The 27,987-nt window shown below is 40.6% G+C and overlaps 1 protein-coding gene across 5 annotated transcripts; it reads right to left on the bottom strand.

Moving 5' to 3' along the window:
- On the bottom strand, window positions 1-27,923 carry LOC133159600 (platelet-derived growth factor C-like). Of its 5 annotated transcripts, none has more exons than XM_061286729.1 (7): window positions 27,367-27,923; window positions 17,377-17,484; window positions 10,409-10,601; window positions 8,009-8,189; window positions 2,631-2,814; window positions 2,254-2,474; window positions 1-1,350 (listed from the first exon to the last, which is right to left on the bottom strand). In XM_061286729.1, the coding sequence occupies exons 1-7, from the start codon at window positions 27,479-27,481 to the stop codon at window positions 1,207-1,209; spliced, it is 1,146 nt and encodes a 381-aa protein (XP_061142713.1). In that variant the 5' UTR covers window positions 27,482-27,923; the 3' UTR covers window positions 1-1,206. The 5 variants fall into 5 exon arrangements, with proteins under 5 accessions (XP_061142713.1, XP_061142721.1, XP_061142732.1 ...); XM_061286737.1 differs by having other exon boundaries at window positions 2,254-2,471; XM_061286748.1 differs by lacking the exon at window positions 17,377-17,484.
- Window positions 27,924-27,987: the final 64 nt, after the last annotated feature.

Here is a 27,987-nt window from a genome sequence, read left to right as displayed (position 1 = left end):
TAAGAAATGAAAGACTTTATTTCAGAATTTCAGTACAATAAAATAACAGTTGTAGAGGGAGAGGAGACAGTAGATAAATAACTGAACATGAGTGAATGAAAAACACGTTAAAATAATTATACAGGCAGAAAATGGAGGCAAATCTATCTGTACAATGACATTAAATGTTAAATGTCTTTTTTGCCAAGGAAATAAATACTTGAAATGTGTAAGTGACTCAGATGAAGCAACCACAGTCTCTTTGGTAGGAAAAAAGGCACCTCAGCAAGGAAAAGAATTGCAAATGGAATATTTACACACGAAGGAGGCTTTTGGATTATCAAAACCCACCAAAAGTATTGGAACCATCGGGCTGTGTTCTTTATCCAATTCTATTTTACAATTTTTAAAAAAAATATTTACATAATAAAAGACAAATATCCAAATTGTGTTAATTTAAAATTAAAAACCTATAATACTCGACTGAGGGGAAAAAAATGTCTGCACACGTGTCCACACTCATAACAGTTGCTCCACTCAGAATTAGCTGATCACATTCAAACTCACGTTAAATGGGAGTCACTGCCACTTAAAGAACTGCTCATTGATCTCATTTAAAGTTCAGTTGTTCTAGTAGGCTTTTCCTTCACTCCATTATCAGAACGCGCCTTCTAGAACATCCAAACTTCATTCGCATTTATCAGAGGCAACAATTGTCCAATTCCAAACACAACCACATCTCCAGTTATAAGAGGTTGTGCACACATGTGCAACCACATTTTTTGTACTTCACTGCTTTTCTGGAGTCACATTATTGGTAGAAAAGGTTTTAAAATTATTTGTCTAGTTTTTAAATTTGTGTGAACAGGGGTGTGTCACCTTTTTATATCCACTCCAGTCGTGGCGTTTTCATTTATTTACTTTTTATCTAATATAAAAAAATGCTGATGTCAAATCCAATTGTCAAGGCAGTGTACGCAATAATAAAGGGGTTTCAATACTTTTGGAGGGGCAAGTGTAGCAAAAGCACTTGAACAAAAGAAGCTCCCATTTTCCATGACACTATCAGCCCCCAAAAAGGTGAAGAATAGGCAAGTCCTTATCTCAAATTGTCTTCGAACACTCCAGATAGTCGGGTGGAATTTGTAGTCTCAGTATTTATTCCACGACGTTCCGGAGATTGAACCCGTCCCCATCTTGGTTTTACTTTCCTTGTCCAATTTGGCGTTAATCGTGTCCGACGGGTGTGCTATTGTTGGCGTTATCGGCGTCCTTGCACACGCACGTGCACTCCTCATGGTGCTCCAAGGCCACGTCGGTCATGGACTTCTGCAGGCCTCGGCCTCCGCTGCGGTGCTTCAGCAGCAGAACCTGATGGAGGGGGGGGGGGGGGGGGGGGGTTCACATATTTAGACATATATACATATACACAAACATTGCTGCTTGTATCCCACAGTGGGTGCTGCTGATTTGGTTAGCAATTGATTTCAAATGCTGTCGAAGTTTCGATAATTGTCATTTTGTTATATTTAGATTTCACATTTTAATTGATTGACTTACTAATTTGCAGTTGAATTTAGGATCTTTCTTATTTTCCAAATTATTTAAAGTATTTCAAATAGCCCCTTTATTTATCACATAATGATTTAGGTTGAATTTAGTGATATTTTTTTGTTTAGAAGCACTGTATTAAATTATATTTTAATTATCACAAATTATTTGTTGAACAGTCATTTTAGTAGTAGGATTTAGTAGTAGTTTGTAGAGAAACGCATCTTATTTTCTTATTTTGAAAGTACAATCATTATAAATTATTTTGACAATGATTTAATCAGTTAGATGAATACTGTAATTTTCGGACTATAAATCGCGTTTTGTTTTCATAGTTTGGGTGGGGGGGGGCGACTTATACTCAGGAGCGACTTATATACATATGTATATGTTTCTTTTTTCACTTTTTTGGGCATTTTATGGCTGGTGCGATTTATAATCCGGTGCGATTGATAGTCCGAAAATTACGGTATTTAGAAGCAAAAGTCACATCTATATAATTTGCATTATGTTACAAGTGAAACTGACAACTCAACATGGTTAACAAAAGTTGTAATTTAACCTCATGAAGAGGTAAGTGAATAATGAAAGTTGTTAGCGGGGGTCAAATTGAGCCGTAAAACTGATGGCTGGTTGTGATAAACAAATGCAACAAGTAATAAGAGTTTTAAAAAGACATTTGGCCAGGACAAGACTGGCTATGATCCATTTCTTTGCGGCTACCTCGTGGTACTTCTTGGTGACGCGGGCGGGCTGGCACTGGCAGTCGTAGCAACGGTTTGCACAGCAGGCGCAGTTCCCGCCGCAACGCCTCACCAGAAGGCAGCTGGGCCAGAAAATGGCGTCGGTCCGCTTGAGCTCCTCACGCAGTGACACGGAAAGGTTGCGCGGCGTGCAGCTGTACAGCTGAGCTTCCTCCCAAAGCAGGTTGAGGTCCGCTCCTCCTTGGGGGAACAAAAACAAGAAGATTCATATCGTTGACAGTACACTGATCCTCCACCAAATCAGAGATTGAGCAAAAATGTTTTTAAATGAGTTTTTACAGTACAATAATCTTATTTGATCTCAATGTTCCTTAACCAAGTTATCTATAAACTTACCCCTGACTTTCTTGTTATGGATGAAGGATTTGCCAAGAACGTGCCACGTAGGTTTATATAAATCGTCCATGTCCAGCCGCCAGCGCTCGGGCTCCAAGTATTTCATCACCTCTTCCACCGTCCGCAGGCCTGACACAGCCGCAGACAGCTCCTGCAGGTCCGGAGATTCGGCTTCTGCTGGAATCTGAAAGGAAATGAAGGTCAATAAGAATGTCAGACAACCAAAAAGATCAGAGTAAATAGTATATAATTATTGGCAATTCTGTTCTTTCATTTTTTTATAAATGCATTTACAAGATCAAATTTCTTACGTGACCTTTTCTGTATTATTTGGTATTTTAACCAAAAACTGAATCAGATGTTACATTTCATACATATACAAGATTTGTCCGCTGTGTCGGCTTTTTGCTAGGCACTAATCTGGCAGGAGTGAGCCACATTAGTATGCAACGACAACATGGCTGCCTTAGGTGAAGAAGAAGAAATGCTTGGGGCGGGGTTCGTGTTTTATGGCGCATCATCAAATTCTACCACCATGCTGTGGAGGACCAAATCTTAAATGCTTAACAAGTTTGTATTGCCTATTTACCCATATGTGGTTCAAATTTGTTTGCAAATGGACATTTGCCTTCATAATTGCAAAGTCCAAATTAGCCAAAAGTGGCTACTTCAAACCAAACAAGCAGAGCTCCTGTTTATTTTCTGGCATGACATCTTGGGACTTTTTTTGTGGGTCTACTCATGATAGCCAAGCCAACCAAAATGGATCTTGCAAAATCCAACAGGGCATGTGTTTTCAAACCCAATTCACAAAACTATCCTGTTTCACAGCAGGTCATCAAAATCATAGACACGCTCACCAAATTGCACTTTGCAAAGTGACACTAGCGTTGGAGGCTGAATTTCAGATTAGCTTTCTGTTATTGCCATTGAGCGAATGTGAAAACCACCTTCCATCAAGTCACATATTTACGTTCAAGAATATAAATACCAAAACCACAAATGAATTCCTCAGCTGTCTGAGGTTAGGAGGGATTTCAGAGTTATTTTATACATTTATTTTGAGCTGTGAATCAAAAGCGTTATTTTCAACCCCTTTTAATACAGATGAGGTGAAGGAGTCCTGTAGCATACACAGGGTGGGGTGGCCAATGGCCATCTGCCTTAACGATTAGTTCAACGTTGTACAATAAAGCAATCGGGTCAACGAGAATGCCAGAAGTGATTCAATTGTAAAAATAGCGCATATAAATGAAATCGTAGTTAATATTTGCAGTTGCCCCATTTTCTTTGTGCTTCTCCATTTGACTTTATGTTCAGTGCCACTGATTTCTTTGGGGGCAAATTCGGCCTGGCAACAAGAGGTTGCATGTAGATGAATATGTTAATTTTACTGGATAAAAAGAAATAAAAGAAATGCATGTTAAATTTGCTCATCGGGAAAGCAAAAATAAAATTGAAGAAAAGATATTGTCCAAATAAAAAGCAATATACAACTATAGATAAAAACAAAGTTGTATTTTAGATACTTCAAAATAAGAATTAAAAAAAATCAAATAGCAAACATGTAAGATCAATTAAAATTGATATATTTGAATACATGTAAAACCCAAGAACTAACGTATTTTCTGCACTATGAGGCGCACTTAAAAACCTCCAATTTTCTGAAAAGCTGACAGTGTGCCTTATAATCAGGTGCGCCTTATATATGGACTAATATTGAGCTACTACAGCAGGCGTGTCCAAAGTCTGGCCCACGGGCCAAATGCATATATCTTATATATGGACAAAGTTTTAAAATGGGCCATTCATTGAAGATGCGATTTATAATCCGGTGCACTTTATATATGGACAAAGTTTTAAAATGGGCCATTCATTGAAGGTGCGCCTTAAAATCTGGTGCAGTTTATAGTTTGGAAAATACGGTAAAGCAAAAAAGAAATATACAGAATGAAACAAATCTTAGTTTTTAACAATACACATGCCATCACACAGCCTTCATCAAATCACATTTCATTTTGTTTTTAGAATGACCTATCCTTCCCTTCAGTTTCCGCTCTTTCCCACATGGATTAATGCATGTGCACTAAACTCCTATATATTCTCCTGGGATTGCTCCTTCATAGGGGTGCCCCCCCCCCCTCCCCAAATAAAAACACAACAACATCTGAGGCCCATCTGTGCAGTGGCTCTAACGAAAGCAGCTCGTTAAGAAAGCTTACAGTGTAGCATTTGGTTTCGCCGGAGCCTCGCTGAGATAAATCGACACAAGCGTGGAACACCGACAGATCTTGGCAGCGAGTAGCGGCAGTAGCGCGAGCGGCAAATTGGCCCAGCCTTGGCAGAGTCCAGCGACTGGAAGTCATTAACAGCCTATGAATTTTGACGGCGCAATCCTCCCCCAATTAGCGGCGGCGTGCTCCCTCGGCCAGCGAGGCCCGCTGTGACTTCTAACGGCTGCCAATTTAAGATACAAACGCACACGCTAAAGACCTCTGTTGATTTGGAAGGATATCCCCTTTCAAAGACGATCGAAAAGATGCGGGAAATGGACGAAAAAAGCCCGACGTGGCCTCTTCAAACCAACATGGAAGACTTCCTGTCCATTTAGGACATGGATTTCTGTTTTTGTCACATGGTAAATTTCCCTGCCAAAATGGCTCCTTTCCAAATCAATTCCACATTACAATCTCTCGGAAAATGTCAACAATAAGACTAAAATTGCTTTTGTTTGTTGACTCATCACAGCGCATTTTGCGATGGCCGTTCACGTTTATTTTGTGCCGACTGAAATGATGACGACTCGTCAGGAAAGGGTCTATTAAGACACACGTGGGCAACTTTCTCTGCCGTTCTCATGCTTTGGCTAACCACTTCTCTGCAATCCGCTTGGCTTCCATTAAGCCACAAAGTCTATTGTGCGTGAAATCATGTGGCTTGTGTTGTTGTTTTTTTTCTCCTGCCTTGTTCACAGTCTGCAATTGAGGTTGGTGTAAAAACAGACTCTGCAGTTATATCCTGCTAACTTCTGCCTGCACGGAAGGGGAAATGGCTGACATGGATGTGACTTGCACGGAGTAATGAAGCGTAAATACCGAGACTTAAAAAAAAACCGATGAATCAGTTTTCCCAGTCTTCCATCACCCTATAAAAAGGTCCCATATATTCGTGGTCCAAATTCACATATTTAAGGATTTTATTTAACCTACCCTCACTAAGTATTATTTTGTTGCCATCATCCGGCATGGATATGAGGCGCTTCATTTAAACAAAAGTGGTGCTTTAAGCTTTGTTAAAGTGAGTTGAAGTGCTTCACTTTGACAAATTAGTTTTCCGCTGCATCTCGATGCCAAGGAACTATGTTGAAATGAATTAAGGAACTCCGTTTAGCCAAATGTAACAGTCCGTTTTTTTTAAGAGTTGAATTAGTACCAGAATATCATCTTATACACAGCATCTGACCTTCTGCTTAAATATTGAATGACTATTTTATTCGGTCTGAACTTTTACCTAAATTAAGGAGTTAAGTCAGTACATGTACAAGAGTATTATTTTACACAAGTACCAATGTGTGACTACTTTTGCGCTAGCTTCAAATGTTTCTTCCTCCTCCTTCTCTGTGTTTTAACAAGCCCACTGCCAAAAATGGCTTCCTGTCAATGACAGAGCGGCTCTTGATGGGGCCCCCGTGTGGCTTCCTGCGGGTTCCGGTAGCTGGGAACAGAGCGCCGCTGTTCCACCGCGTAAGGTTCAAAGAGCAGACAGAAGGGGGAACATTTTCACAAGGGCTTTGCCCTTGAATGTGACTCGGAAGTTGGGGACGTTTGGTTGGTGGGGTGCCTAAGATCGCTGGTAGGGGTGGCTGGTAACTGCCATCAAGTATAGATAATAAGTAGAAATAATAATGGAGCAATTAAAACATCAAACAAATAAAAAATATGACTTGGAACGTCATTTTGCTCCAGTTTTTATGATTGTAAAACAAACACGCTGTTATGAAGTCATCACGCACAAAAACAAAGATTGTAAGAAGCAACAGAAAAAAGAAATAAAAAAATTCACACCATGGTTGTTTGGCATAATTGAGTGTCACTTTTCACCGTTTCATTGAACGCAACACATTAGCGACCGGTTATTATTAGAGCCTTTTTATAGCGGTTTTCACCCCTGATTATAAACGACAGACGAACCATTGTGACGTTGTTCCATGTTGCTTTATGACTTGAAGAAAGGTGGACGGAAAGGTCGCTCGACACTATTAATCTCGCAATATTAAGGTGTGAAAAGAAACAGTGGCTGGATATATATACTATATAGTGTATATCAGAGCTAAAGATAGAGAGACATTAGGATGGGATATTACTTCGAAACCATGAACAATTTAAAAAGTACTCCAGTTCCTCTTTATCCCCCTTTCATTTCAGGAGTCCCAATGAAAGCCGTGCAGGGGTCAAGGACCCTCGACGAGACGCTTTATTCCCTTCACAAGGTCTCCGCTTTCATAGGGAACAATAACCTTTGGATCATCTGGATGGAGAGTCGATAAGGGCGCAGGTGGAAGACATTAAAGGTAGAGCATGTTGGAAAAGTCCATTTCTTGCTTATTTGTCCAAAGAAAAGCAAATAGAAATATGAAATCAAACTGTTTAGCTGATAAAAATGCTTAAATAAAAGATCAAAATATAAGTAAAAGTACAAATCTAAAAATGTAACACACATATACATTTTAACATAAAGACGAAACAGAACCTACAAATAAAAAAGTGGAGCTAACAGATCAAATGCAAATACAAATAAACACGCTAATGATAAAACTCGAATGATAAATAAAGAATATAATGAAATAAAAAGAAACAATTAAGAAGATTGAAAGTAATCATACATGGGAAAAATCCACCTTGTAAAAAATGCAAATAAAACTATTTAAGAAATTAAAAATAAAATAACTAAAAACACACATCTAAACAATTACAATGATGGGAGTAAAATAAAAATATCCTAAATGCAAATGGGAAAAAGTGCTGATAAAAACCGATAAAATACAAAAAGAATACAACGTAAAAATAGAAATGATAAAAATAAATTTGATTCAAATGGTTCCCTAGCAATGTTGACATTTTGGTTTTATCTGCGTGATAAAAATAAATGAGCTGTCCCCGTTCTTGTGCAAGTTGATGAACAAAATAAACATGCGTTCCATTTTAATTAATCATCCAAATGCTTGGAACCAGAATCAGACAAACGTAATTGCCAATTTTCCAAATATATTGCTTATTGTTGTTGTTTCCACCTCATCGAAATTAAATCAAGACTATTTGCAACTGCCGTGTGGTTTAAAATGACAATTGGCGCTTCAGCTGACATGACATAATTCTTACCGCCGGCTGGATGGCGTAGCGGATGAGAAAGCCCGGCTCGGATGGGAAGTACTCGTCCGAAACGAAGCGTACGCGGACCCGATTGCCTTTGGAGAGGTGGGCCGCGGGGGCCGCTTGCGACCCGCACCAGCGGCCCAGGATGCTCCCGTCGCTCGGATCCTCCAGCTCCACAAAGTCGTATCTTCAACAAGACAAAACAATAAAACGTTTGAACCAAAATCGTTAGCTCGTTACCAGAAAAGACACAAATTGTTGCATTATTCACTGCATTTCAATTCAGAGAAATGAAAACTAATTTTTATAAACACCCAAGTCCCTAAAACTCGATAGCCGAACAGATGACTAGAAATATGGTCACCGGAAGATGGTGGTTAGCTGGATGGATGGAAATTTATCTCTTTGGAGGTTAAGGTAGCTAAATGAGAGGTTGGATAGATAAATAGACAGACATAGCTAGAAAGCCTCCTTACAACCATTAAAAACAATCACGTCCGAGTTATATAACAGGCAACCCTGCCTTGTAAGCCAAAGGCCACACGTTTGATCCCTGCCTCTTCCACAAGACAGACAATGCGGCCTTGAGCAAGGCATTGACCTCCGACCTTTCCCGCCGCCATAATAGTAAAAAAACAATACATAATATCAGTGACGCTAGTATTGTGATCGAGCAGCAAACACAGCAGAGTGGAAGTCTTCCAACACGTTTTGTAGCGACAGATGGCTCATCAATAATGCAGTAAGTTGGCATCATTACGTGCTGTTGAACAGCAATGGAGGAAAATAGGCTGATACACTACATTAAGTAGCAACTTGAAGACATTGCAAGGACAACGATGACTGGAAATGATCCACAGAGTATAAAAAAAAAATCCTTTGAAGAAAAGCGCAAAAAAAATTAGTTATTCATGACAACCGCCACAAAACAGAAGCGACAACAAACAAATTCTGGATTCTAAACCATTCTAATAACGCTCCTCAGTGCATGTCAAAATGCATAGTCGAGAGCCCTGTGAGTGGAATGTAAATGCATTTGCATGCGTGGGTATGCAGATGATTGGACGCCCCATTCTCATGCAGCATTCTGGGATGCAATCAACTGCCTCGGGCCTTCATTTGGACCTGGATAACCCCGGAAAACAAGGGTTGCTCTTATTTGCCCCACAGTTTCCAACATGCCGATTGCATCAGGCTATGTTGTCCACATATGCTCACGTATGTTCTTGGGAGATGTTTTTATTTTTTTGGTCTGTGCAACTGGATGTCTGCATTTCATGAGCATGAGTGTTCCAATTGAGGAAAACAAATAGACATTTATTGCAGCTTTTATTTTAAATGGCTTCGACCTTTATTAACTTTAAATATTCAAAATTGTAATTTGAGATAATGATTACTTAAATGACTCTTTTGAACATTGAAAAAAATTGTTGGAATGCAAGTTAATTTTAATATGCATTTAGGTACTGAAAAAATGAATCTAGGAAAATGGGAAACATTTGCGAGATTTGATTAGAAAAATAGCCAGTTTACAATTCAAAATACGTTTTTAACTGCTGAATATACTGATATATCTTTTTAAATTATAGGATTAAAATATTATGTATTTTCTGTGCTATTTTATAAACATTTAAAAACATTACATTAACACTGTAATAATAAATGTGCATTAAAAATAATGATAACTATACATATTATTTTTCTACATACCTTTTAATATTTGTCTCTTTTTTTTTTTGTCAGCTTTGAAAGTATTGGTTGGGCGTTATCACATTCTCCTTAATTCTCTTCTCTTAAAATGATGTTAGCGAGGGGAAAAAAAAAAAAAAGAAAGACGTCAAATCTCATCATCATTACATCCCTCACTGTCTCATTAGATTAGCTGGTCGTTTTCATATGTAGGACAACACAAATAGACAATTGATTCCATTGAAATTATATCTGAGCATAGGTTTGCCAATTGCACAGGCGAGAAAAATCGAGTCTGCAGTACTCCTCGTCATCCCTTAGGGGACTCTCCAGGCATGAGTAGCTCAGCATTAAGCACCCCCAACTCCTCCCGCTTCCTCCTGCTCTTCTTCATTCACTCATCCACCTTGCCCTGATTTGTCTCCTGCATGACGTCCAGTCAGTGGTGATGTATCAGCGTAAACGCATACACGGCCGCCATCGACCGGCTCCTCCTTGTAATGAAATGGCAACGGAGGCAAACACGAGCCGTAATTGAAAGTGACCCCGCCGACAAACTAGATATAGCGCTAGCGTGTATAAGTTTACGTTATCGTTAGCCGCCGCATGTATCGACGACGTTAAATTTGCTACTTCCTGATTTTCAATATTCACGAGGGTCCGAAGCAGCAGGAAACCAATTTCGCAAATGAACGCATCCGGAGGGTGCGGCCTTACTTGCATATTCCGTCCTCGGGGTCTTCCAAGCCGAACCGCTCGTCAAAGAAAAGCTGAATCCTCATGTTGCTCGCCGCCACCAGTCTCCACACCATCACAATGTTCCTGGGATAAATGTGAGGGAAATCCGGGCTATGGATCGTCCCTTCACCAGACACTGCGATCACCTTCTCCTGATGGGACTCCTGCACTCCTAAAAGAAAAGAAAAACAAATGAAAGGATGCGTTGCACCTTAGAATGGGAAATTCACAAAAAATGTCATCCAACGCTTTACACTACCAAGAAATTTTATCTGAGCGTAAACAGAAGACAGTATAGACTTTGGAGTTTCAAGACATCGCGAGAGGATATATATTAACTTAGCATGTGTGTTTATTTTGTCATTAGCCGTATATCATCAAATACCACCTTCATGCGTGACGTGACCGTGATTTACCCGCCGCAATTGTTCTTAGGTGTCACAATCTCAAATGTTGCAATCCATAACTAGCCAATTACAGTCAACTAAACTGTTAGATATTCTACTAGAAAGAAGGAACTGATATCAGTGTAAAGCTTCGTAGAAGTCTGGAGTTATTTTAAAGAAGTATCGCATCATTTAGATGTCTTGCATAAGTTATGAGTTATTTGAGGAAGTTCACATGAAGTCCCCTATGGTCTCAATAGGTTTGGTGAAGTCTCATAATTGAGAAATTCTTATGAGGACTTTAACAGAATTCTCATGAGATTTTCACATGAATTTACCAACATCTCACAAGATGTAATAGTCTCGTGTGATTTAATGGAATTCTCAAGAATACTCAGATATTTGATTTACTACAGTATCATTATTTCTTGAAGAATTGTATTCCAACACCAGATAACATTATATCAGTGTTGTGTATGAATCAATCTTTAATGTACTCTTTTGTAGGCTCAATCTTTTTTTGTGAGTGAGAAATTAGTGTCAAACTTGTAATCACTTGCATATAGTAAACAGCACTAAAGGCGCTCATGTCACTAGCAACTCCTCAATCTGTGCACTCTGTATGGCCACTGCTTATATTATATTCGTCCAAACAAGCAGATACATCCTGCTGATGGAAATGGTTGTTTGTCTAAGCTCTTTGCCCCCGTGGTGCATGCTTTTCCAGACACATTCATAACTGAGAAACAAGAAGCCGTGCTTGCTTGCATCAATTCAAGTGTACCTACGCAGGTCCCACAATGAGGTCTTAACGAGAAATGGGAGAAATATTTGCTCAATCCATATCTGGTGTTCCCATTTTTAGGTCTAGTCTTGCCAAAATAATCCCCGTCCCTATCGTTGGATACGCAGCGCCATGTTGGAACGGATGACGTGATGTCATTGACAGGGCCCTTTACTCCACCCACCTGCTATTGAGTGAAACGTCAGATCGCTTGCCTGCGGATGGAAATTGTTTTTCATTCATTCATCTTCCAAACCGCTTCTCTTCACGAGGGTGGCGGAAATGCTGGAGTTTATCCCAGCAGTTCTGGGGGGCTGAACCCTGAACTGGTCACCAGCCGATCGAAGGGCACGTATAGACGAACAACCGTTCAAACTCACAATCAGACCTTTGGTCGATTGATTTACCATGCACGTTTTTAGAAAGAAGGAGGAAACCGTGACCGGAGGAAACCCACGCAGGCACAGGGAGAACATGCAAACTACCCAGGAATCCGGAATGAAATCGTCACAAAAGTCCTCCCAGGTCAAATCAATCTTGAATATACTTTGGATATAATGGAATTTTATTTAGTTTATGTTACTTGTAGCAACTAGACAAGCTGTAGCATATTTTAGAGCACAGCTATCATTTAACCTCTTTCAATACTTAAATAGAAAATAGTATGTAAACTTGGATAGAAAAAAAGACAAACCCACATTGGATTGCCTTTGATCCTTTCATGTGGGCTTGGTCACCAGCCATTAACTTACTCTGCGCCAACAAATACAAAAGAAGGACTTTAGCATGAAAAGACTCTTTCATGAAGACACCAAACCAACTTTTGGCGCAGCTATACCTCCTGCAGGGCAAACACGCATGCTTGGAAGCACTACATAATCCCTCCTTTTCTTGTGCTGAATCAAATTAAAGCGCTATCGCATCTATTGAGCACACACTTGTTCCGGCACGCCGTACTCAGCCGAGGTCTTATCTCCGTTCTCGTAGCAAGTGACGAAAGGGGCCGCGTTTAATTAACTATTGCAGGCTCAGGAGGTTATAAGTTGACGGGTTCGTCTTGGCCTCAGGTAGCCGTGTTTTAATTAATCAAATTTAATTAATAAAACCCTCCTCCTTTTTTTCCAACACCAGAAAGGGCGTTATCACGATGAGGAAAATGGAATTTGTTAGATGGTCAGTGAGGGAAATAAGGCATCATAACGGCTGAATTTTCTCCGAAACAAGTCTGTATTAGGATCATTAAAGGCATTAGAGAAGATTTTATTTTTAATTGCTTGTAGGCTGGGTGAAGGTCCAGGTCCATTTTCAAGAGACGGTCAGACTACACTGTCTGAAACGCTATCATTGTGGAACACCTGCTATGAGATCAAAGTCAAAAGGTAAGCAGAGCTGCAGTGAATTTTGTTGGATGCGCCGATTAGGATTAGCTAATAGCTTCCAAACTCTGCAGCAAATACTTTAAGTTTGTGGGCACCCAAAAGATTCATAATTGCCTATAGATGCCACAAGATGGCAGCAAAGCCCTACTATGGTCTAAAACAACCTTCTCAATTCACGGTGGCACAAAATGACACCAAACGGTAAAAGAAAAATCACCACAAGTCTCCTTAAAATAGGAACTTTTTTTTTTTCCTCTATCTACCCCATACCAGATGAAGTTTGAATGGACTTTGCTTCGCATTCCCATCAACAGAGGGTCTTTTCATCAAAGCCCCGCATCATGGGCGTGTACCATGCGACTTGCAAATGACCTCACCTCTGGGGTCTTCTCAAGATCAGAGGCGCAGCCGTTCCCCCACCCCTGGGAGGTGAATTACCTCAAACATGACTTTTCTTTGACCTACTTACCGACCAACCCCTCACGGTGAGGAAAGTGGAGGCGGCTATTAGGGCAGGAAGTGAATGCGGATGAATTGGCTGGCGTACAGTGCGGCCATTGTGCTTTGTTCGCACCTTCCATTCGCGCTGTTGAACATTAACCTTTCCACTGGAGCGCACATACATACGTGCAGGGGGAATTCGAGGGACCCCCGCCCACCGTAACATGGACATGAATGAACTCGGAGGGTAGGCCACTAACAGCGTTGCTATTGAAAAATTCCCTCAAACGGATGCTGTCCCTCCAATAGAAGCCGGGAAATCATCCAAAGGCTACCTTTTCCTGTCAACAAAAATGGGTAGTAATTATCTCAATTCAATCTTTTCAAACTCTCTTGCTAACCAAAACAGCAGCATGCGTTAAAGCACAATTAAAGTGCTGGGTCAACGCCATGATTAATGCCTTTTTTAAAGTGTTTCGTAAACTTTAGTTTCACTTGATGGGAATAATTAATGACTTTAAAATAAATGTTTTGTCTCGGACTTCAGAGTAAATAGTTATCATTGGTCGAAATAGCGGTAATGTGATTTGGGCTTTATCAAGGCTAAAAAGAGTACAAATTAGGGTATAAAAGTTGAATATTAAGGGTGACAAATCCTCACTAGTCTACATCAAAGTTATTGCGGTCCTTTTCTATTTTCTATAAAAAGGTGAAAACTGTCCTTTGTCATTCTCACAATCAGTAGGAATAAAATGCAAAGGATACATAAGTTGAAATATGACTGTGGCATTCCCAGTGAAGAAATAATGTGCCCTTAAATTTCCTCAATAGCACTGAGCGGAGTTCCTCAAGGAAGTGTTTAAGGTCCATAAAGTTTGGTTGAAACCCTCTTTTGTGTAAATTGTAAAAACAAAACATTAACTTCATTTAATATACATTTTGGGGCATCGGGACATGTTGGGAGCCACACCTACAAAGAATGAATTCACTTTTTTTTCATGATTACTTTGTATTTCAAAGTTTAATGCCAACATCTGTTGCCTGTTAGGAGTCTTGCAGGTGTAGTCGATTCCCAGGCTCTGCTTAGCTACTATTTATTGCTTTAAAGCTTGAAGACAGTTGCCCGTACATGGCTGCAAACACGCGGCTGGAAACTTTGGTAGCATCAAATATTAATAATTGGGCATCTGCAGGCCAGTTGTGCAGTGAGGTCATCTCCCAGGCATGTTGCAGGGACGCTGCCGGAATCTAACCAAGTACTGCAAATATTTGAGGAAACGTTGAGGAAAATGTAATCCACTTTAAGAATTCAAGTTTTAGCCAGTGAGCACATGCAGCAAGACAGACTGACAAAAAAAAATGCTGGTATACTGTTTCTGGAGTGGTCACTTGATAGGAAAGAGTTTTGGAGATGTTGACAAAAATGATCTTTTACATTCGCTTCACTGAGCAACTTGAAATGTTCATGAAATGTCTATCAGATTCATGACAGGATGCATGACAAAGTCTCAAGGACCAATTGAACAGAAAGTCAGACATTTTGCATGAACGTGTACATTTTTAGCCAACATGGATTTTCCACCTAGAGTAGATCCTCTAAGAAATCACCCCCCCCCCAAAAAAAAAAATCCCAGAAAAGACACAGGAAGGTTTCAATTTTGATCTTAAGTGCTCGTTTCAAAGGTATTTTGTGCAAATTGAAAAGGAATACAGCACTCAAAGTCGGTTTCACACACAAACATGAAATTTGGTAGGCAGGTCAATCATGAGTAGACCTCCAAAAAGTCTCTGAAATCCATTCTGAGAAAGATGTAGAAAGGTGGCCATTTTGGTTTGAAGCTGGCATTTTGGCCATTTGTGCTAATCAAACAAACAAAGCTATTTCCACTTGCAACAGAAATATTTTTTCAGCATATCTATTATAGTTAGACCCACAAAAAAGTCTATAATGCATACCTGAAAAGTCACAGGAAGTTTACCACTTTGGTTTCAATCAATATCTATTCAACACCAATGCTGGTGCACATGTATGATCTTGTTACAGCCTTTCTATAGTGTGCAGTCGCAATGTTGTTGGAAGACATGAATTTTATTTAAGGCTCTAATGAACACACGTCCGATAAATGCTTGCATAAGTGCCCCAGCTGCACCATGTTAATGACGACAACTGTACACACACACACAGAGCAATATGGGCCTTCCCCATCCCCCACCGGGCTCCGACCGGTCCCCGGCGGCCTGAAAGTCCCCACCGCAGGCCTTCTCCCTCCTTCTGCTGCTCAAGTTGCAAAAGCACCGCACCCCTAAGTGATTTGTGCGAGGCTCTCATTAGTGCCAACACTTGTTGTGTGGCATCCGGCCACGGGTAGATTGAATGTCAGCTGGAATTCTGTGTGTGACTGGATGAAGACATGGAATTAACTTTTGATTTCTGTCAGAAGATTGCACTGTTAAAAGACCACTTTTTAATAGCTCATTAGGTTCACGGTAAAATGAGATAAAATATTCAATTCATAGCAGGACGAAATATAGCGTCAGTACGTTGTCTATGAATGAGGCAACATGACTTCTATGTGAAAAATCTAGGCATCACAACACTAAGATTAAAAAAGTCTTGTCTTGGATTCAGCCATGTAATCCGAACATGATTTCTTTTTGAGTGAAGCTAAAGCCTTGGAGGTGGCCTTGGAGTACAACATTGTGCTTTTAGCTGGACACAGCTGCCAATCGGGCCGCCTTGAAGTCTGCGTGACAGGAGAAATTTTTAGCCGGCGGATTTGTGGCTTGGCCGGACTGGAAACGGCCACAACCAGAGACAGCCATTAGGACACTGAACAGAGACGAAGGCCAGGTTGTGCTGAAAGCATGAGTGCAGGCCACTTTACACAAGCACAGAAACATGCCTGGTGGGCAACTTTAGGCCTGGGAGGCAGGAAGGAATTTCCAAACAGTGACACATCCCATAATCATTCCGTGTCTGTATGAAATATTTGCCAGACAACGACAACTGCCCTTCACGCAACAGGACGGGGGAGTGCGTGACTTGTAGTCTCTTCATTTCCTGTTGGTGCAACATCTAAGCGTCCTGGTATCCAGCAAATATTTCATTTCTTATTGTTCTGCCGTGTATAGATGCCGTGAAAAGTGCTGCCTAACGGGCTAGCAAATGAGCGTGGAGAAGGTGTTAAGGCCCCGTCGTCCTGATCATGCAACTCTTCTTCCTCCTCCACCTCCCCCTTGCAGCTACCTCTAATGAAGACATTTGGCGGGAGCCGCGCCAGCTAACGAAACGGCGTTGACGAGGTTTGCCAAAGTCCATCTTTCACTTTGTGCCTCTCTTAGCCAAAACACACACCTGTTGACGGCAACTTTTCTTTAGCCGCTATTCAAATTCTTTGATTTTTTTTTTTTTTTTTTTCAACATGGTTGGAGGCGTCGTGTCTTGTTGCTGACGGATTTTGTCAGGAGGACGCTTAACGTGTTCCCACTCGCGATCGCCGTGGCCGCCGCCAACATTTATTGTACGTTAGTGCTGAGCAAATGTAATAGTCATAAAGACAGCATGAGACACTTTAATGCGTACTTTCAGTAACTTTGTAAAAGGAAACACATTAAAAGCAAAGTGTCTTTACAGTGCTTTAGATCACCACCACCGAGAAAGCATTCACACCATAAAAATGCTTTAATGCAAACCATTTCAATTTTAGTGAACTCTGAGAAAGCAGCTCACCGATACCTTGTGGCTAGGAAACTCGATTTGCAATGCTTGATAAACGTAGGCTATGTTAGGAAGCATCGAAGTACTATCATGCGGAAGCTTTCAAATTCAGTAGCCTCTGAAAATTTGTACTTGACGTGATTAGCTTTTGGGCCAGGAAGATGAAGGGATAGTGCTTAACAAGTACGTTAGACCACCACCATCAATAGAGCATCCAGCACCTTTAGAAAAAGGCTCACCCGTTTTCTGGTTTAGGTCACGTGACATTCGCAATGCGAGCCTGAGGGCAGTTGTGACGTCAATGTCAGTCAACAGCAGAGGACGGTATTGGCCAAAATGGCGGTCCCCTGAATATGGATGAAAATGGATAGATTAAGGTAACTGTTGATGTGCTTCTTAATCCGCGAAATTGTATATATTGTATTGTATATATTCTATTGTTTTATATATACATATGTATAATATTGTGTTTGTGGACTAAGTATTTAGAAGATCAAGGCTGTCAAAGTGCAGCGATCAACAAATGTATTAGACCATCCAGTATTATAAAGCGCACTTTCAACTTGCAGTGTTTCATGAGTGTTTAAGGCCTCCCTGTTTCAATAGAGGCCCGAAGCAATAGACTGTGATTAACCTCACTTGTACACTAAAAGCTTCTGTGAGATTTGAATCTATTTGAATCTGATATCTTTATTCATAAATGAATGTAAACGCTTGTGATTAACTGCTGAGGGACATTTGCATCTGATATGAATTACATTATTACCTTTATCATAATGAGCCACTTATTATTATTATTATTAGCCTTTTGATAACTACTGCAGGAGCCTTTGGAAGGTCCTAAGCTTTTAAAGCCAAGCATCCTTTGTGAATGTAATGAACGTGCTAAGATTGCTAGTTACAGGGCAGTCATATTGTGTTAGCATATAGGTTAATGAGCAATTGATTCATTTTTTTTATTTATATATAAAATACAATCGCATAGCTTTTATCTTGCTTGACTGGCATGGTTACATACAGTACCTCACTGAGTAAAAAAAATAAATAGAAGCACCTTCAACTTGCCCCTAGCTGAGCTCATTTGCATACATATGAAGCAGCACTTGTTTTGTGATGCATTTAGTAGTGATCAATCAATTCCCGGTGGAGACGAGGCAAAGATGTTCCTTGTTAGCCTGAAGCTAATTGAGTTTTGCTCCATAAATCCTACATATTCCTCATTATAATGTAGTATTATAAATCTGGAGACATTATTTATTGGCCAATCTGATTGCCAGATTGTCTTGTTCACATCTAATTTATACTTCAGAGTTGGTTCATTACTTCCAGTCAAAAGCATGTCCGGTATCCTAGAATCACATATTTGCAATATCCAATCACTTTTGAACTTGTTCGTATGTTTGACACATGACTGACTTTGTCGAATGTGACACACCTTAATCATATTTCCTCTGCATCGTTGAGAAACACGCTTGAGTGATGTGTCCTGAAGAAATCCTTCCAGTAAGTAAATGTCAGTCATTGATAACGTGGGAAATCAGTGAAAAAGTGAGGAGACGCGTTCTTTTTTATATTTACGGCAGTTTTGCCACACAAGGAAACAAGGAGAATTGATTTGAGAGGAGATTGCAGGTTGGTCAAGTGGAGGCAATGGCTAACCCTCACTAAGAAGTTGTCTGCTAAGCTAACTAAAACACACCACCAAACAAATGAAGCCACTTATGTGGGAACCTACTAAAACTTCATGCAATCACTTCCCACTAGCGTCTGCCCTTTTTCAAACCATTTCCACGACCTCTTTCCCACACGGATTTGTCAAACAACCTCTTTAGTACAAAACCATCTGCTACATTTGCAGGGGTCTCACTTTCATACAAAACTGATGTTAGATTTGATTAAAAGCAGACTTCCGCACCTCCAGATGAGACGACACGCACACACCAGCTAATGTGGGTTGTGGTAATCGATACCCCTGTCCACGGGGTTGGGGGGGTTGGAGGGTTCCCAAGTCATGAAGCATATCTATCCTTCCGTGAAAACAACTTGGGGAAAGCCTTACATTCTTTAAATAGCGAGTATGATCGGGTTACTGCGCCGTGGTGGCGTGTATCGCTACTCGCCATGTGTCGGGTGACATCATCCACTACTGGGACAGGTGCATTGTTTGATTTTGTATCTAAAAAGCTTGTGATCCCTTTTTAAATGGTCTTTTTGAGACAGCACAGTCTAATTAATCCCGATGTTGACCGTGGGCATGCTGCAGCAAAGTGGAGTATGAAGTCTAAGGTCATAGTTACAGGGTAAGCTAACATTGGAATGGAACATGTAAAAATAATCAACAATGGAGGAGAAAGAAGACCGATATTTATTTTTGAGAGGAGACTGTTCTTGCAACAGCAAGGAGGCTGTTTAGTCGAATTGGTACAGCAACAGTAAAGGATAATTAGACCCTAATTACATCTTGCCTCTTTCTAGTCTGGTTTTAGTCTGGTGCTCATTTGGTCTTACTTTGTCTCTGCCAGTCTAGTTCCTAAACTTGTACTTGGTTAGATCTATTCTTATAATATCGTAGTTCTAATCTACTTCGAATTCGGTACTGGTCTTAAATAATAGTGCTCGCCTTGCGCTAGTTTGCAGTAGTCTTAAAGTAGACGTGTAGAGTTTGATTCTACTCTGGTTTTAGACTGGTACTGGTCTCAAACTTGCTTCTTCTGACTTGTACAAATACTATCTTGGGTCATGCCTGGCTCTGGCCCAGCCCGAGTCTGGTACAAACCTCACACCTGTCCAGTACAAACCTGTCGCTAGCCTGGCACAGGTCTCAAACTAGTAAGGTCCAGCCTGGCACGAGCCGGATGCTTGCCTGGGTACAGTGTGGTACAAGTATGAGCTGAACTTATTTTGGGTCTGGTAACTACCCTGGGTCTAGTCTAGTAATAACCTGGATCTATCCTGGTCCTATTCGTTCACTAGTGTAGTCTGCGTCTGCTTTTACCCTCGTCCATTCCTGAGTAGTAGTCTGGTACTAGTTTCGTTGTTGTCGGCTGGTACAAGTCTTAAACTAGCCTGGTTGCAGTCTTCCTCAAGCCTTGTTCGGCTCTCTTTCAAGTCTGGTCCTAGTTGGCTTAATCCATTAATATCTGAATGAGGATAGAAATGCTCTTCCACCTCAAAACCAGAAATGATATGGTTTTGTCATTTATCATGTCAGGCTTGTTGATAATTGATGTTGTTTTTGTTATTACAGTATGGTATGTTCAAAACAGAATCTTACAACAAAGCTTCAATTGAATGGACAAGTTCTATAGAAACCTGATATTTTTTCAAAGTGAGTCTTTAGTCCAACATGTCTCGATTGTGATGTTGTTGAAATATGAAGATTCTTCTCACATCTGCCCCGAGGTGTCAAACGTATGCAGCTGTTCACGCGTGGCAGCGCATGCTAAAATTAGCCAGTGTAAAGACAGCGCTCCCGTAAGCGTGGAATGTTCCTCAACCGTTTAATCTCGTCGCACACATTAAGGAGCTTTTGCACAACGAAGCTGAGGAATCTACTTTCAGCTTCATAATTGCTTAATTGTCACCCATGAGACTGCTCTTTGGCTTTTTTTTGTGTTGGTTATAAGGTCGAAATCAAGTATCAGTATGTGAGACTGAGCGTAAATCCAGTATTCAAAGGAAGTGTTCCAATACTTTCTTCTGAAAATCAATTCCCATAATTACTGGATTATCACAAAATGTCATGAATTATATAGAAAACATACATGTAACATGAATCAAAACTATTTTAAAAAATCCACACATTTAAAAAATGAATAAATACAAAATACGAAATCAAATTGCATATCATAAAATTAATAATTAAATAGTTCATGATCACAAATATTCTCCAATACAATGGAATAATATTCATATAAAGAAATGTAAATATGGAAACACAAAAAAAAAATCCACACATTTAAAAAATGAATAAATACAAAATACGAAATCAAATAGCATATCATAAAATTAATAATTAAATAGTTAATGATCACAAATATTCTCCAATACAATGGAATAATATTCATATAAAGAAATGTAAATATGGAAACACAAAAAATCAACAAAATTGCAAATAAAAATAAATACAAAGTATTGAAATATCAATACAATTAAAATGTGATCTATATATTTATGTTATTAAAAAAATCAATGAAACAATTTCTGAGTTAGAATCTAAATACATTTAAGTTAGTGTGTTCAATACTATTGTAAATATTGTAAATAAAAGGAAAATAAAAATAAGCACAATGAAAAATAAATATAATTAGAGAAAAATACATGAACACTGCATACAGTATGAAATGAAAACGTGAAGAGGTTTTACAAAAATATATACATTTAGTATATCAAATATTTATATTTAACCTTGGAGGGTAGTCTTATGTACGTATACATTGTATGTATCATTGTTAGATTGGCAATTAGGACATTTTGTTTGTGAGTCATTAATATAGGAATATTAAGATTTGGCTTCAGGAATGCAACAACCAGGCCAAAAGTTTTACTACAACTGCAACTTCATCTCTATACTTGTTCATAGAACCCTTGAGAATCTTTGTGATGGGAATTGCATGAATTCAAGGATTTCCCCTGGCATTGGTATGTTTCAATAGCTGGACTGCAGCTATCTGTTTAGTCTAGTTCGTGCCTCAGGGCAACAGAGGACACAACTGCGGGATTCTTCAGGGTTCCCACCGAGGCGACGAGATGCCCTCCGGAGACGCCGGCCAAGGTCAACTCCCGGACGAGGAAGTGCGGGTGGAATTCCGAGGAGCGAGGTCTCGGTCTCGGTGAAAGCTCTGGCGACCCGTCAAAACCACCCGCGTGATGCAACAAAGGAGGCTTTGTAACTCAAAACGTGACGTGACATGCTCACGGGAAAAAAATTAACTCAATCATTTACTCATAAATTACCTTTGAAGCAACTTAAATCAGGCTATAGAACCAGAACCAAAATTCATGGAGACCTGTTCCAGGTGTCCGACCAGGCATGAACCACTAATAACACACTACTACCAGGCTCATACAGGACTAGAAACAAACTTGGTCCAATTTGCTACCATACAAATTCAAGACTCAAAACATAAGCAACACTAGTTTGAAGCACTTACCAAGTGAGGCTACTGCAAAACTAAAACAAGACTGGTTTGAAACTAGTTCCAAACAAGTAACAGACTACTATCAGATTAGAACCAGACTACTTTTCAAATTAGGCCTACTTTAGTTTGAAACAGACTACTACCTTTTTAGAAACAGACAAAGTAGTACCAGGTTAGAGCCTGACTACCATGCTAGAGCCTTGCCAGGACCAAATTAATCCCAGACGAGATTTGGACCCAGCAAATTGAAAACAAATGCCAGGCTAGAACCATTCTATTAAAATAAGATCTTTAGCATATTGCGCACATCGTCATTAATATGATTGAATGTACAAACATTCCTGTCAAGTGTTTATTTATCATGATATCTCATCATTTGAGGTTAACTAGTCTTCGTGTCTCTTGCAACCACCACCGTTTCCTGCTAATGTACCCTTAAAATGGTCAACGGAAGCTTTTTACATGTGAGGCGATATGTTATGCAAGACGCTATAAAAACAGCCGCGCTTTAGAGAGTGAAATTAGTGGATAAAAGCGGCAAATTACCGCTCGGGAACAGGTCAGGACGACGAGCAAAAACAAAGATGAAGAAACGAGGAAGCCACGCAAGCATGTGGTGATTGACAGCTATGTGCTCTGACAAGCAGGCCTGACTGACTGCTGGAAGGCTCACATGTCTATGCTCAATTTTAGATTTAGGTTTTGACAGTGAAGAACTCATTTGTATTCAAGTGTGTTTTAACCCTTCAAGAGACCGATGTGTAAACAGTGTGGCAACACATGTCGACAGACAGTTTTGCAAAACCCACAGGTATGATTTCTTAATCCGCTCCAAAAACGGATACGCAGTAGTTTGTTTTTACATGACAGTTTAATACTACTCCCGGATGGCCAAGTTGCGCACAAGATTAGGAGCCACAATAAATACTTTATGATGTCCTAAATGTTTAATTTTTTTTACATTCTGTTAAATTGTTCAACTGGTATTTTTATATAAAATACAACATTATGGAACACATTCTGTTGGTTTGGGGGACAGATTAACGGCAATTGTATGGATTTCAATAGGGAACGATGATCAAATGGATTCGATTTGCCCCTACCACCAACCACTGACTGTGACCGTCAGTCTCTCTCATAGAGAGAACCCACAAACAGAAGCTCCAGTATTTCTCGGGGGCAGGATATTGCCGCCATGTCTTTGCCAAGTACAGTGTGTTTATCTGTAGTGCGATGTTATTGTTCTCAGTCAAGGGCGGCGGAAATGAGGCAGCACAACTACGTCAGTGCCCGGGCTCGAGCGATAAGTGGCATCGAAAAGGAGGTGTCGCATACTGTATTATTTCATGACATCATTTATCCTGCTTATTGTTTTGGCCCAAGTGGCACTTTCCTCACCGACAGCCGCCCTGCCTGCAGGCTATTTATATAAATGCTCTGCTGAGTCAACGCATTCTGCATTCTCTTTAGTCTGGTAGGTAGGGCAGGATGGCTCTAATAGATATTCAGGTAGTTTCTCCCAGCAGTGTTGCCGTCGTCGATATGATCCATTTTGTTGAAAGTGTTAGGGTTTGAGTTTGGGTTTATAATTTCAAACAAGGGTTAGAGTTAGGGTTAAGGTTTTAAACAATATAGGGTTTCAATTTACCTTTTCAATAAGCGTTGGGGTGTCAGAGTTATTTCAAACCTGGTTTAGGGATTTTAAATGTGGGTATCCAGGCAGGGTTATGTTTCAGGGAAGGGTTTCAAGATCTATCAAGATACGGCTTCAAGATGGCATTAGGACTTTAGGATTGGGGTTTCCAGCTAAGGTTGAGGTTTCTAAGTCAGGTATCAAGCCTGGGTCCGGGTTACGAATTTAGGCACAGAGTTCAAATTAGGTTAATTTTTAGATTATGTATCAAAGGCACGTTCATGGTTTCAGATGAGGTATTCAAGGGTTAGGGTTTCAAGACCAAGTTATGATTTCTGAGTAAGGTTTCAAGACAATGTGAAGGTTTTAAACAGGAGAAAGAATTTACATTTTAAAAGTTTATGTAAGTTTTTAGCCCAGGGTAAGGTTATCCAGACTGTTCTAGTCACACATCTGCTCTGTAAACAATCACAGTGTGGCTCGGCCTCTGATTACCACGTCCTATTTTAGCAGTACCCTTTTGTGCAATCAAAATTTCATTTGAAAGTGAATCGGTAAGTGTTGCTCTTGAAAAGCGTGGTGCCAAAATGACAAGCAACAGGCCCCCCAGGCAAACTCTGGCCAAATAAAACTCCCCTGTGCCGTCACGCCTGGGGGACGCCAGACAGAGAACACACTCAGACCTGTGTCCATCTGAGCCTTTTGAGATTGGAGGATATTGTTTCTATTGATAAATCAGAATCCTTTCAATCAGAATCCTGCTGGAGAATTACTAACTTACTACTATACCTAACTGCACTTACTGCATCCTACGAGACTTAGGCTAAATGATGAGCCTTGGAGCGTGTATTTAGAGCGTGGCATTTACTCAACTGGTACCAGATATTCCCTGAAACAGGTCCTCTTTGGCTCTGATGTCTCAATGCCACTTTTCCCGGCCACCCAGGACTTGGACGCGCGCCAATATCCAATCACGGCATTTACATCTGGAAATCCCGGAACCCCTGATGTGTGCCCACACGGCCCCCCTTCACAAAATGTCACTATATACCCATGTCTCAAAGCGTGCTCCCGACCAACACATTTCACATTCTACTATAAGCATGTATTTGTCCCCATGGTACGCTAATGAATGCACAATATGGCTCTTTATCTTTAACCCCACCCTTCTATATGAAGACCCCCCCCACCCCACCACCTCGCCGTAAGGCTTGTGGGTGACCCCGTTCACCCGCTGCCTGTCGCTCTCCCATTTTAATCTGATAATCTGGAGCGGAACAGCGGCCTCTGTGATCACTGGCGGGTCAGGTTCAGCGCACGCATACCTTCCTTCCAGCAGTGCTCAAGGGGGGGAAACGGCGGAGTATTTATGGAGGTAATCCACATCTCCGCCAGGGGTTTGTTGCTAATAAGATCAGGACCAGGGGGGACGGTGTTTATGGGTGGGCTCGGGCACGGAGAAACTTGGCCTTGTACGGGAACGTTAACTGGGAACACTTAACTCCCATGTGGGATCTGAAGACTCCCCTAATCTATGAATAATCTACCAATAGAAGAAGTAGTCCGTGGGTATTGTTTGTGAATGTTTTGCTTTTACATACCACGGAAGAGTAAATCAGAGTATTACAAAAGGGATTCAAGGTACCAAGGGCAAGATTATTGGCCAACCTACTTTGAAAGTAAACACTAGAAACCTATTGGAAGCTATTTTACTTGCCGACAGTATCTACCAAATGACATCAAATATCGACATAGTTTTGTTGTTCTCCCGATTTAGGGTTAGGGCGGTTAAGGTTAGCATCATCTATAAACAAATCCTTTCTCCATTGTTGTAGTTCAACAATTCCAAATCTCATAATATATTTTAGGGTTATTGGGTTTATGTTACAATTAAGGGTAGGGTTGGAATTGGAGGATTGGGATTTGATCTATGGTTAAATTAGAGGTTCAGTGGTAAGAATTGGGGATTGGGTATGGGTTAGGTGTTTGGGTAATTATGGTAAGGTTTTAGGGTTAGCGTTAACGGTAAGGGTTGTCACGCTTGTCATCTACAAACAAATCCTCCAGTGTCGAAAATTTCAACACTAAATATAATCCAGAGACATCCTATCCTTTAATGTCTACATTTCCATGTGGGGATGCCTCTGTCCTATCTCAAAGATCACAGTCCAGCCATCGTTTTAACTCATGGCTATCATTAAACCGAGCCAGGCAGCTGGACTGCTGTTTGGATGGCCAAGTTTTAAATCAAATTAAAATACGACGTTGGACGCGGCTCTTATGGTGTGTGGCGAGTAAAATGGAAAACTGTTACATCAGGATTGCAACTAGACTGCAATCAGACCACAGACGAGTTCACTTAGGGTCGCTGTTAGCTCTGGTGTTTGAGGCCGAAGCTGTTTTTTTTTTAAGTTCCAGCTGTTGACATCCTTTCAAGTTGTATCATTTTATTAAGTGTGAAACATTATAGCCACACCATGCTGCGCTCAGACCAACACACCATGTGCAGTGCTTGTTATAGTAATATAATCATCAGACACTGAGACGAAGGAAGTTTACCACTGCTGTGCGTAAAATTTCCCTTTTCAGTGTGTGATCTTAAAAAAAGACTCCCATCATTCCTCAATAGAAAGTGCTATTGTGTAAGCAACTGCTTAGCAACACTGTCCCTCCATCAACGCTGGCTAAACATAACAGAGTAGCCACTTGGCCTTCTGGTGAATAAGATGTTTGGACAAGGCATGGAGGGAGTTCAGTCCAACCTGACCCAAAACACCCAATATTACAGATTCTGTTTCGCCCGACTCCTATGAGTGGCATTAATGTGCATTACAGATTGGGTGCAAACAAGAGGCCTGCAAATACAACCACCAACAAACCATCAAACCAAACACACAGCCAGCCACAAACCAACCAAACCATCAAACATACCATCAACCCCACAAAACCCCAAACTTACCGGCCAACTATAGCTTGTCAATCAGTCAGACAGCTATCCCCCAGTCACCTCCCAGCCAGCAATCTGACTAATCAACCAATCAACCCAAAAGCCAGTCAGCAAATTACCAACCTTACAGAAAGAACAATTTGGTTACCTTGATAATCTGTGAAACCCAATTGTCCCACTTGGATGACACGGTTAAATGCACTCTATGGACAAAAAAGACCCAGACTCACTTCCTAATCAGAGGTTGTACATCGACGGTTTAGTAATTGTATGCTTCCAGGGGAGCGTGGGGGGGGGTTGACATGGAATTTTCAGGGTAAACTTTAAAAGGTAATTTCCATATCCTGCCTTGTTTGAAGTGAATGAAACGCACCCATTCATTGCACGCAAACTCAAACAAGATGTGCATTTGAAAAAAAAAAAAAAAAAAAACGAAACTGGCCATATGCCCAGAAAGAATGAACATTTGTATGTGCAGAGAAGAGGAAGCAAAGAGATGCAAACTGACCGTTCTGCTCCTTGCCGCCTGGAGGGTGAAATTTGCTGACATGACTTGACTGAGCCTCTGAGCCACTTGGTTGCAGAAGCCACGCGAGAAGGATGAGGAATGATGGAGGGATCATTTGGATGAGTTGGAGTGGTGGTGTGGCAGAGGCTTCCGGGGGACTGGGGGGACTCGGGGATCAGCAGGGGCACCGGTGCTGCTTCGGCGCTCGGACGCGCGCTAGTATCCGCATAATCTTCACCATCAATTCGCTTGGAGGAATGTGAAAAACTTTGCCCAAAATGTCAATATATATAGTAATAAAAAATTGTTTAAAAAGATGTGATTAAAAAACCAGACAGAACGCAAAGTGATCAAAAAAGGGTAAACATGTTTTAAAAACTAACTACAATGATTAATAAAATAATCCAGGGATCAAAGAGGTGCTCTGGCTCAAAAGTGTGCGTGAAAAGACGTCATCTTCCACTCGGGTTGGAGTTGTGCTGTATTCCATAAAAGTGGCTCTTCTGCGCTTTCTCGCTTTGTGTGAGAGACTGGCCGCTCAACAGGTGCCGGACAGAAAAAAAGTTTGAGCCGGGAAGGAGGAGGAGGAAGGAGAAAGGAGGGAGGGAGGGAACTCCCCAG

The sequence above is a fragment of the Syngnathus typhle genome, linkage group LG1 (genome assembly GCF_033458585.1).
Source record: "Syngnathus typhle isolate RoL2023-S1 ecotype Sweden linkage group LG1, RoL_Styp_1.0, whole genome shotgun sequence".
Lineage (NCBI taxonomy): Eukaryota > Metazoa > Chordata > Actinopteri > Syngnathiformes > Syngnathidae > Syngnathus > Syngnathus typhle.
Note: the sequence above shows the minus strand (reverse complement) of the source record. Positions and strands in the feature narration are given on the sequence as shown.

What these genes read in the sequence shown, in the direction of transcription:
- LOC133159600 (XM_061286729.1), bottom strand. Translation starts at nt 27,481, where the DNA reads ATGATCCCTCCATCATTCCTCATCCTTCTCGCGTGGCTTCTGCAACCA. An exon ending in AGGCGGCAAGGAGCAGAACG is followed by an intron (nt 17,485 to 27,366) that starts GTCAGTTTGCAT and finishes ATCCATATTCAG; the next exon opens with GGGACCGCCATTTTGGCCAA. An exon ending in CCCGAGGACGGAATATGCAA is followed by an intron (nt 8,190 to 10,408) that starts GTAAGGCCGCAC and finishes GTCTTGTTGAAG; the next exon opens with ATACGACTTTGTGGAGCTGG.